Source organism: Prunus avium, chromosome 1 (genome assembly GCF_965620075.1).
Source record: "Prunus avium chromosome 1, drPruAviu1.hap1.1, whole genome shotgun sequence".
Taxonomy (NCBI): Eukaryota; Viridiplantae; Streptophyta; class Magnoliopsida; order Rosales; family Rosaceae; genus Prunus; species Prunus avium.
Window position 1 is genome coordinate 8,960,678 of NC_142284.1, and position 11,488 is coordinate 8,972,165.

General features: G+C 39.4%; 2 protein-coding genes and 1 pseudogene across 3 annotated transcripts; 1 reads left to right on the forward strand and 2 right to left on the reverse strand.

The window, feature by feature from the left end:
• Nucleotides 1–2,030: 2,030 nt before the first annotated feature.
• On the forward strand, nucleotides 2,031–6,339 carry LOC110764066 (putative receptor-like protein kinase At5g18500). The gene is made up of 8 exons (XM_021966982.2): nucleotides 2,031–2,548; nucleotides 3,415–4,079; nucleotides 4,192–4,296; nucleotides 4,518–4,640; nucleotides 4,719–4,889; nucleotides 5,029–5,158; nucleotides 5,409–5,621; nucleotides 5,832–6,339. The coding sequence occupies exons 2-8, from the start codon at nucleotides 3,436–3,438 to the stop codon at nucleotides 5,955–5,957; spliced, it is 1,512 nt and encodes a 503-aa protein (XP_021822674.1). The 5' UTR covers nucleotides 2,031–2,548; nucleotides 3,415–3,435; the 3' UTR covers nucleotides 5,958–6,339.
• Nucleotides 6,340–7,132: 793 nt separating this feature from the next.
• LOC148297236 (protein CYTOSOLIC ABA RECEPTOR KINASE 1) lies at nucleotides 7,133–9,148 on the reverse strand. 2 transcript variants are annotated; one of them, XM_088250796.1, is made up of 6 exons: nucleotides 9,012–9,148; nucleotides 8,799–8,925; nucleotides 8,293–8,566; nucleotides 8,002–8,134; nucleotides 7,757–7,843; nucleotides 7,133–7,464 (listed from the first exon to the last, which is right to left on the reverse strand). In XM_088250796.1, exons 2-6 carry the CDS (start codon nucleotides 8,917–8,919, stop codon nucleotides 7,348–7,350), a joined length of 732 nt encoding a protein of 243 aa, XP_088106922.1. In that variant the 5' UTR covers nucleotides 8,920–8,925; nucleotides 9,012–9,148; the 3' UTR covers nucleotides 7,133–7,347. The 2 variants fall into 2 exon arrangements, with proteins under 2 accessions (XP_088106922.1, XP_088106921.1); XM_088250795.1 differs by lacking the exon at nucleotides 9,012–9,148 and having other exon boundaries at nucleotides 8,799–8,973.
• A 257-nt stretch (nucleotides 9,149–9,405) lies between these two features.
• Nucleotides 9,406–11,488, reverse strand: LOC110764057 (pentatricopeptide repeat-containing protein At3g62890 pseudogene; annotated as a pseudogene).

An 11,488-nucleotide genomic window follows, 5' to 3' on the forward strand; every position in this document is an offset into this window, starting at 1 on the left:
TATTTCCACGAGAAACTTGAATCATATAACTTTCATTGTCCCCATCGGAAAAAAAAAGAAAAGAAATTTATGCTTCTAGCTTAATTATTGTTAAAATTCTCAAGGTTTTCCATAATCGCCTCGGATTCGATTTAATTATATTCCATACTGGGATGACTAATCTCACTTTTAAACCTTAAAGTAGGATTATAAGGCCAAAAAGAAAGGTTTATCTTGTAAAACACTATTGTCTCATTCTATTTCCTTTTAAGCGGGGCCTTGTGCAATGCTAAAAAATCAAATGCAAAAACATATGAATTTACTGAAGAATATAGAAATCTGTAGAAGGAAGCCAAGTGGCAACATCCAATTGGTTTTCTCAATGCCTTTTGTGACAATCGAATTGCCAATTATAATGTTTGGTACTTCCATACACTCATTATTATGACATATATAATATATAATTTGGTTTAAAATCAACACAATTATAATATAAATTAAATTAGGTTTAGGTACGATGAAGAAATCCAACAACCAGTAAATTTTTAGGCATGAGCTCTTTAATTATTAAACATTGCAATAGGGGTAAGGCGTGATTTCAAGTATATATGTCAAGAAGCATAGAAAATAGGGTTCACAAAACAATAAATGATGAGCATGAACGGCATGTGAAGCCAGCCATGCAGGCTAGGACACTGTATATCAGTTAGCAGATAATAATATTTTAGCAATAGCAGACGTATTATGTTGGGTATCTGAAATGTCAAGCAATCTGACACTTCAACCTAAAAGAGCCTCAGAAAAACTTGTATATAACGGGATAGAACTATTTTGCTATCCTCAATCAACCACGTTTTACTATATGATAAGTACACCACATAATGGATGGAATAGCAAAACAGTGCTATTCCCGTGACATGCAAGTTCTTCTTATGCTTCATTTGTTGCCCTTCTTCTTCTAAATCCGTGCTCTTGCAGCCCAAAGACTTAATTTGGACCAAAAGAACATCTTGTTGACAGAAAGTAGTAATCTAGGACCAGAAGAAGAGCAGTTCAAAATTTGGTAAAAATACAGATTGAGCATTGCAAGTTAAATGTCTAAGATGACATAGTTGACTATATCTGGGCTGGGCCACTCATCATCTATGTGTAATGTTTTGCTTCTCCATACTGCAATGATTTCTCATATCCTATAATATGCCAGAAATTTCATCATTACATGAATTATGTAATATTGTTTGTTGGGACACTGTTTAGCATTTGAATCTGTTTCAATGGATTCTAGCACAGTTTTAGGTTACTGCCTTGCCTTGCTGGGTAAAATGGGTTATGGATAGTGTGGTCTTTCTCCATCCACACACGCAAATATTGCCTATCCTATGTTTCATACACCTTTTTCTTCATTTCTCTCATCACGCAACTCTTCATGTGACGAGAAAAATAGAGAAAAAAGGGTATCAAATTAAACATGTTACACAGAAATTTTACTCATCCATACATGCCATACATCTTATTTTCAAAATGAAGTAAGGGTATTTTGGGGTCATATGGGTCTAGAAAAATTGGTACGGAGTTCCAGTCTGTTTCCTTGACTATCTGACCTACTAAACTTGGATATCCCAACCTCAATAATTAAATAGAAATATAAATGAGAGGAACATTGCAAATTTCATGAAATGTGTAAATCATCATAATGAGGGCAGCAAATGGTCTTCGGTTAATTTGCTGTCCAGTCTGTTCATTTGACCTTTCAACCTTTTTCACAATTTGTGCTAAACATTTCTTCAAGATCACACTGATTACTTGTCCCCTTGTAATCATAGTCACTTTTATTTTTAAACATATACTATAATCTAAAATTGATGTTTGACTAACAAAAAGAAAAGGTTAAAGTTTTACATATTAAATCTGAAATTGTTAAACTCTGAGGTTCTTGGTTTTAAATGCTAAACCTGATTAAGTTTCTGATTATCTGTCACCCTCAGGACACATTTTAGATATTAGTATAAAGAATTAAAATAAATAAATAAAAGAAAAGGGAGAAATTTGAAGAAACAGCAAAGAAAGCTTCAATTTTTTTCATGCTTCTCTTTTACTGTATGTAATGTAAGGCATGCCTTCTTTCCTCCTCATCACCTACCACTGACAACTCCACCCCTTCTTATTAACCCCACCACCTCCATTTGCTCTTCCCAGAATTCCATGTGCCCCTTCTCTTCTCCATTCCCCTTGGACTGCACAAAGACACATTAGGCTCTGTGCTCGTCACCCTTTGTTTGGAGTTTTCCAATAGGAGCAAGTGCGGTGGGGAGAGTGCTCTATCTGACTATCTGGGCTTGGATACAACACCCATTTGCCCAATTGAGAAAACCCAGAAAGGAAACCTAATAATTTTTTACATTTGTTTTCAGAGAGTTGAACAATGGGATTGATTTGCGTGTGTGGCAGTAGCCTCATTTCCAAGTTGGTTTTTTCCGGGTTCTTTTAATAAGAGATCTAGGGGGTTGAGTTTGGTTCATTACCTGTCGAGGAGGCTGACGAAGGCTTTCACATTAAATTTGAAGAAAAGGTACCAATTCAGAAACTTTTCTGTATATGGAGCCTCTCTTTATATGGTTATTGCTTGTTACATTTATACTCTTCTCTTCTGTATTTGCTCGCTGAGCGAAGAAATGAGAAAATATTATGAAATGGTTTTCTGAATTTTTTTCTGTTGTTGTTATGCCATAGATATCACAATCGCAACCTGTTTTGACTTTCGCGGGTAATGTAGAACTTGACTGAACTAAGCCTCGTGGTGGTTGTATATTAGGCTTAATGGTTTTCTGCAGTTATTGGTTTACTTGTATATTAGGTTGTATATTAGTCTTTATCACTTGTATATATTGGCTAATTTGAAATGATGTACGAAATGCATTAGTTGGTTATGCTGCAAGTCTGTTTTCACAGTATGAAAGTGGGTGGAGCTGAAAAGAAAACATCTTTGTATATTTTTCCTGCTCTTCCTTTGGTTGAAGTATGTTTCCCTGATCACCCTGGTGTTCTGCTCTCTCTATCGAGATTTCGTATAGGGGTTGAGTCTGTTTCCTTGATCACTTCGGTTTTCATCTCTCTCTCTCTCTCTCTCTCTCTCTCTCTCTCTAATATATTCGTTTCTGTACAGCACTATCTTATCTTCTACTATTTTCTTTGATTTTATTATGCTTCCCCTTTGCGGATGTGCATTTTTAAATTTTTAAAGAAAAAATTGATGGCTATTCTTATTTTGAAGTCAGCCTTCTGTTATTTGAGTTTCAACGTGAACTTTGAAAGAGATGAACCGGTGGTGACATAAGCAGTTAAATTCTGGAACGAAATGCTATATATGCAAAAAGTTTGCGTTTTTGCATTCATGGAATTGAAAATTTCTTATTTCTTTTGCTTTGAACTCTGCAGGTGACTTTTTATCGCCAAAATATGGCATCTGGTCTTGATACTGCATTAGCCAAGAAGACGTTTGTTTTCGGCTTAAGAGTTTGGGTCTTAACAGGGATCATTGTGGGGGTTTTTATAGTGATGATTCTTGCGGTGTTATCAGTTTGCCTTACTTCACGAAAGAGATCCAGAAAGTCTAATGACGTGCTTCCTCTTAGCCAAATTCCAAATGTTTCAAAGGAAATCAAAGAGATTAGGGTTGATCAAGTTTCATCAAATAACTATGTACCCCGTAACAGTTCTTTCCTCACCCTTAGTGATAAATTCAATGACAGAGAGTCAGAGAAAGTTTTGATCCATAAGAATGGAGATAGTAGCAGTCGATCAGGCTCATTTAACAATACAGAAAAAGAAAATGTCGGTTCTCAATCAGGAGACGAGGGTGGTGCAGGAACAGCTTATTTCAGGCCCTCTTCACATCCTATCACTGCCCCTTCACCTCTTTCTGGTCTACCTGAATTCTCTCGCCTTGGTTGGGGTCACTGGTTTACATTAAGGGACCTTGAATTTGCAACAAATCGGTTTTCGAAGGAAAATGTCATTGGCGAGGGGGGATATGGAGTTGTTTATCAGGGTAATCTGATTAATGGAACTCCTGTGGCTGTGAAGAAGCTACTCAACAACCTGTAAGATGCATTTTGTATTATTGTTTCAGTAGCTCCATGGGTTTCTATTTTCCATATTTTCTCTTTTCATTATGGTTCTATGGTTTGTGCTTATAATATATTCATCTCATAGAGGACAAGCAGAAAAGGAATTTAGAGTGGAAGTTGAGGCTATTGGGCATGTAAGACATAAAAACTTGGTTCGACTTTTGGGATACTGCATAGAAGGCACCCACAGGTATCATACCCTTTCATTTACTCATTTATTTTATGAGCACCTTGTTTATAATAAAGGAAAGAGTAACACTGTCACATCCTTATTACATATAAAATGTGTTCAAATTGATGCACATGCATGAGAGAGAGAGAGAGAGAGAGAGAGAGAGAGAGAGAGAGAGAGAGAGAGAGAGAGAGAGAGAGAGAGGTGGCTTAGTTCTTAAACCTGTGAGTTTTGTTCAGGTTGCTGGTTTATGAGTATGTCAACAATGGAAACTTGGAGCAATGGCTTCATGGAGCTATGCGTCATCATGGATATCTCACTTGGGAGGCACGCATGAAAGTTCTCCTTGGCACTGCTAAAGCGTAAGTCTGCCGATACCTAAGTTTGAATTGTTTGCACTTGTGGTTTATCACCTCCTGACTCATTTTAACATTTTGCAGGCTGGCTTATTTGCATGAGGCCATTGAGCCAAAAGTTGTGCATCGAGACATCAAGTCGAGCAATATCTTGCTTGATGATGACTTCAATGCGAAGATATCTGATTTTGGTCTGGCAAAGTTGCTAGGTGCTGGAAAGAGTCATATTACAACTAGAGTTATGGGTACCTTTGGGTTAGTAATTCTTTTGATGAACAGTTACTTGCAACTTTTTGTTTCAAGATTCTTTGTGGGTAGAAGAACTGTAAGTAATTAGTTTAGAGGTAAGAATCCTTTCTTATCAGTTCCTTTCATCATTCCTTTCTTTTTTCAGATATGTAGCCCCAGAATATGCCAATTCCGGCCTTTTAAATGAAAAGAGTGATGTTTATAGCTTTGGAGTTGTGATTTTGGAAGCAATTACTGGAAGAGACCCAGTGGATTATGGTCGGCCAGCACAAGAGGTATGTAAGAAATGCTATTTTTTCAGATTGAGAATTTTGGTTCATACATGCATTTTTAGTTCTGTATTTCTAATATTTTATTAGTTCTGGTTGCATGTCACATTCGATAGTAAACGCACCAAACAAACGCATAATTACCTTGGAATTGTTTGATGTGTTCCGTGATGGCTATCTTTAGACAAAAAGAAAAAGAAGAAATAATACCGTTGTAGTCACAGTTGTCCTTACACCTGCTGGGCGGTTCTTGCAGGTAAATTTGGTAGACTGGCTCAAGGTGATGGTTGGAAGCAGGCGTTCAGAAGAGGTGGTGGATCCGAACATTGAGACCAGGCCATCAACGAGTGCCCTTAAACGAGCCCTCTTGACTGCATTGAGGTGTGTAGATCCAGATTCTGATAAAAGACCTAAGATGGGCCAAGTTGTTCGCATGCTTGAGTCAGAGGAGTATCCCATACCTCGAGAGGTATGTTTCTGAAATCATCTTTAAAGTAACAAACAGTACCGTGTTTGATGTTATCATGTTTCTACCATTGAATAATATGAAACCAATGACAAACAGACCTTATATCCATTTTTGAGACAAATGTGATTGGTTTTTTAATATTGGGTTTCCATCTCTATACTTGGGGAGTTCATAAGTTGATGTATCTAATGTGACTTGGTTGGAATTCAGGACCGAAGAGGTCGAAGAAGTCAAGCAGGGAATACGGAGGCTGGGTCTCTAAAAGACAATTCTGATACAGATAGGAGTGACAACCCGGATAAAAGGGCAGATAGCAGAAGGAACTATCGAAAATAGGCAAAGGGTTGAATCAATCATAGAATTGCAAGGAAAACAAGCCAAAGGGAACATGTTGCACTCATTTCAAGCTTTCACATTCTTGGGCCTGCCTTAGTTGAGATAAAGGAAAGGAATCAGAACGTGAAGGAATTTTTTTTCTTCTTTTCTTTTAAATACATAAACCTACTTATAGGTCTTGGAGAGATGGTTATTGTGTATGGAGTGGCATTAGATGGGGACGCCCTTGCCACCGGGTGTGTATAGTTCTGGTTTTTTCTTTTCCTTTTGATTTTTTTGGGTCTTAGGTGATTGTAGTTCATGAGATCTTCTTTTATGTATGTTTTGCCCTTCTTGTGAAGGAGAGATTTCAAGAAAAAAATGAAAGACAATTGTCCAAGTATATGCTAAACTTTACAGGAAGAAAATAGAAATTGTTATGCCAGTTTGTTGAAGAAATAAATTGTTTCTAGCTCTCCTACCTAATGCGTTTTGAAGCAATTCCACATAAAGAAAGGGAGTCACATGAGTGCCAAGTTCGTAGAGGGTTTGCATGTCATGTGAATTTTGAAGGCTAAAATTGAACACCATGTGCCTTGTATAATGGTACGCACGGGACTCTCTCTCTCTCTCTCTCTCTCTCTCTGAAAGTCACAGCATTGTGGGACGGTTGGTTTTCCAACAAATCCATTGAAAAGGAAATTTGAATGAACACAAAATATCAAGTTCTATTGTATTTGATTCTTGGTCTTTTAATTGCCAACGGGTCCAGTTGAAAAGGGCCTTGACTTGTAGATAAGAGGTCTCAAGTTCGAACCCCCACAATATCATAGCTGTGTGAGTGAAAAATCTTCCTCCCCTGTAATTTAGACTATCGCTTGTATTCAAATAATAATAATAATAATAAAGTTGGTAAGTTCGAAGAAAGCCCACATGAAGGGCATATATTGACTCATTGCGACATATCTGTTTTTATGTTTAATACAAGCAATCAAAAATGAGAAAGGAGGGTAAGAAAAACCATTCATATTGACGTTGACCTGGAAATGGGGTTGCTTTTTTTCTTTTCCTAGTCTTCTGCTCAAGTCCAAATATTACAATTCAAAGTTCAGCCACCTGCTCACAAAAGATTAATTTTTTCTAATGTTGGAAACTTCTTGTTTTCCAGGAGACTAATTAGACCCGAGAAAAGGATGTTAATGTAGAATGGTCAAATAACCCAAGCTCCAAAAAGCAACTTTTAAACCGGTAGCAGAATCAATGTGAATTATATAGGATCAGTAAGATTTTGATGACTCAAGGGGACCAGAGGATGTTACATGATCTACACAACTACGTTTACCAAATGAATCTTCAACAATATTGTCTGCAAGAGAGATTGACAGGTCGCGAATCCAGGCGTTTTTTTGTTTCAATGGTGAGGGCCGGACCGAGCATTCAATAGCGGCTGTAGAGCCTTGACGACAATGCTCATATTTGGCCGAAAATCAGCTTCATATTGGACGCACAAGGCAGCAACAGCAGCCAGCTGTTTCAAGCACAAACAATGGTGATCAGTGGATGTGAAGTACATCATCAATGACAAATAGCCATCAGATTAAAGATCCCTCATTCCTAAGAGAGTGACCTACCCACCATTTCAATTAGTCGATAACTGGCCAGAACAAAGTACGTTGTGTTCTTGTCACTCCAATTTACAACTTAAACATAACAAAACTATATGTTTGCACATATATTGAGGAACAATACCAAAAGCAAGTATTTCTTGGAATTAAGTAATCAACTCATGGTAAATAATTACTCAATCCGTTTCCCATTACCTTTGCAACTGCCTTGGAAGGGTATTCTCCATTGAGTCTAGCATCCACACACTGCTTCACCTTATCTTCACTGAGTTTCGGTGTTCCCTAATAGAATAAATTCCCAAAAAAAAAAAAAAAAACCAAAACAGCTGAAATGAAAGATGCAAATCTATAACAAATAAAATTCCCCTTCCCAAATGAATAAAATAAGGATACGAGTTGTATGAGTTACTAGTAAACAAGAACTCGGATGAAATTAGTACCCATGTCACAAGGCTCTGCTGTCCACGTGGCAATGTGTGATCAACAGGTTTGCGCCCAGTCAAGAGTTCAAGCAGAACTACACCAAAGCTGTAAACATCACTTTTTGAACTCAGCTGTCCGGTCATTGCATATCTGCCGTTCAGAATCATATATAAGAATTAGGCCCAGTGGCTGTGCGTTTTAAGGTGTCTACTTCACGATGGCAATTAAAAGGAGACGACATATGCCAAATCAAAATTTTGAGCATGCATCATAATGTGATTTATAGAGTACATCAAGCAATAACTTACTCTGGAGCATGATAACCAAAAGTACCAAGAACACGAGTGGAATGAAGACGTGCAGCCATATCAGGGGCTTGATTTGACAGATCAAAGTCAGCAATCTTTGCAACATCATCATCAAAAAGCAGTATATTGCAGGACTTAATATCACGATGGATTATATGAGGCTGAGCCTTTTCAAGTAAATATTCAAGTCCTCTTGCTGCTCCAACAGCAATTTTAACCCTTTGCACCCATGACAGAACTGGACCTGGCTGTGCTCCCTTAACACCTTTCCGTCCTATAACCACATATCAAGGAGATAAAGGCTATCTTACTACTTATCAAAAGGGACATAACCCAAAAAGTTGCAGAAATTTGTGAACATATAAAATCTCAGCATGCTCAAACAAGAATAAAAGATTTATATGGTCCTTCAGAATTTATAATTTATGGAGGGTATAAATAACATCAAATGATAGGCAACAGTGGTGAAGAAATAAGAAGTTTGAAAAGCATAGAAATGTACTTACCATGGAGAATATCATGAAGTGACCCATTAGGAGCGTACTCATAGGCAAGGAGACGGAGAGGGCCATCAATACAATAACCAACAAGCTCAACAACATTTTCATGTTTTAGTCTTGAAACCATGGAGACCTGTAAAGTTATGATCCAAGCATATTTGAGCACAAAATTGCATACCATGTAAAGTACCAAATAAAAAACATTCCTGTAGACCTAACCTGTGATAAAAATTCTTGGTCAGGTTGTTTACTGGAATCTAACTTTTTAATAGCTGCAGCTGGCCCACTTGTCAGAACCCCATGATATACTCTTCCATATGAACCCTTCCCAATTAAGGACTTTGTGCCAAAATTATCTGTCAAATCTTTTAATTCATCGACTGGAATGGCAGGGACAGCAATGGGTAGGATATTTACAGTCTGAGAACCATAAACATCCTGCTTTTAGTGCCCCTACTCTCTATCTCTCTTCTCGCATGATTTAAAATGGTGTAAATTAAATAAGAACAAAATCTCATCGTTGGTCATCCAAATAGATTGAACAAACATCTGTTGCTGCATCCCCTACTCTACAGAATTTGTCCTTGCTACAATAGTTCCTACTTAGTACTTGTTACCAGTAGTCATTGCAAGAACACTGCCCATCTTTGAAATGATGGAAGCGACTGCGGTCTCGCACGATAATCTCTCGCTCAACGATTTTGGAGATTATTTTCGTTGCATCATGGCAGTCATTGCAAACCCTCAAATTCTTCACAATTCGGATGGTGGTTCCTGGACTAGTACTGATAAGGCCAAATGCAATGGCCAGCTTCTCACTATGAACCGACAGAGCATCCTCTTTCTCTTCTTCATCAATATTATGGAGGACCAGATCGGTCTTCGGTTTGTACCCAGCTAGCTTCATTTTCCTCCTTAGTTCTCTAATCATCCAGTATATCTTGTCCAGCTGAGGATGGGACAGGTCTCCCATGAAGAACTCATGGACTATGTTATCCACCTCTATCCAACTACAGCCTGGTGTTTTCGTTACGCCTTTGTCTCGCATCCTCAGCCTACAGTTTGCTGCATCATCCAGCCTACCCATTGAAGTATATACATTGGCAAGATAGACATAGCTTCCAGAATGATCGGAATCTAGCTCGAGAATGTGCTGCACAACACGTTCGCCTCTCTCAGTGTCTTTATAAATCCGACAACCACCAAGCAATGCACCCCAGACTATAACATTGGGCTTCACAGGCATGGAGTTGATCAAATCTTCTGCTTCAACAAGGCGGCCGGCGCGGCTGAGAAGATCAACCACACAACCATAATGCTCAACCTTGGGGAAGATCCCATATCTTTTGTCCATCATATCGAAATACTCAAGCCCCTTGTCGACCAAGCCAACATGAGTGCACGCTGTCAATAACCCCATGAAAGTAATGTCATTTGGCTTCACCTCATGCTCAATCATTTTGTTGAAACACCCGAAAGCTTCATCAGCATGGCCGTTCATGGCCAACCCAGTAATGATAATGCTCCAAGATATCACATCCCTCTGATGCATCTTTCCAAAAACCAGCTTAGCCTCAGCTATGCAGCCACACTTGGCATACATATCTGCCAATGCATTCCCCAAAAACAAACCCAACTCCATCCCACGCTGTCTTATAAACCTATCAATCCACTTCCCCAAGTCAAGTGCGCCAAGATGAGCGCAAGCAGACAACACACTAACAAGCGTGACATCATTTGGCGCCAATCCATACTGTTGCATTTGCCTAAACAAACCAACGGCCTCAGCATACTTCTCATTCTGCGCATACCCGGCAATCATCGCATTCCATGAAACCACATTCCTCTCCGGCATCTCATCGAAAAGACGGCGAGCTTCCCCCAACTCACCGAACTTCGCATACGCAGTGATCATAGTCGACCAAGAAAACAAAGTCTTCTCTGCCATCCCATCAAACACCCACCTGGCCTTATCAACCTGCCCGCTCAAGCAATACCCCGAAACCAAAGTGTTCCATGAAACAACATCCCTCACACCCATTTCATCAAACAGCTTCTGGGCAATCCCGAAATTACCCACCTTGAAATACATATCAGTAAGCGAATTTCTGACAAATAAATTACCCTCACACCCGTATTTAGCGACAAAGCAGTGAACTTTCTCTCCCTCCGTCACTTGGACAAGGCCAGCGCAGGCCTTGAACACAGAAGTGAACGTGTACTCATCTGGGGCCGGAGCATTTGGCGAACCCAGTTGCCGATTGAAGTAATATATGGTGTGCTGCCAGTCATTGTTTTGAGCAAAGGCTTTGAGGAGGGCATTGTAGACGAAGATGTTTGGGGCTGTGAGGAAGTGGTTGAATACGAGCGCCACTTGGCGTATGTTGGCGTGGTCGGCGCAGACGCCGATGAGCTTGACGGCAATGATGTTTGGGTCGATGGAGGGTACTGGGTTGATGGTCGCTTGGGCTTGGATTTGGTAGAGGTGGCGCATGGAAAGCTGGGCGGCGCATCTTAGCAGGAGGTGAGTGAGCTTGGGGTGGTTGTGCGGGTAAAGAAGAGCCAGGATGGGTTCGGCTGAGTCGCTGACTCGGTTACTCTGCGCAATGTTTTACAGAGAAGACGACCTCGGAGAGACGAGTTCAAATGTCACAGAACGAAACCAGCACAGGGGAGCCCCTAGGCCTAAAGCCCAA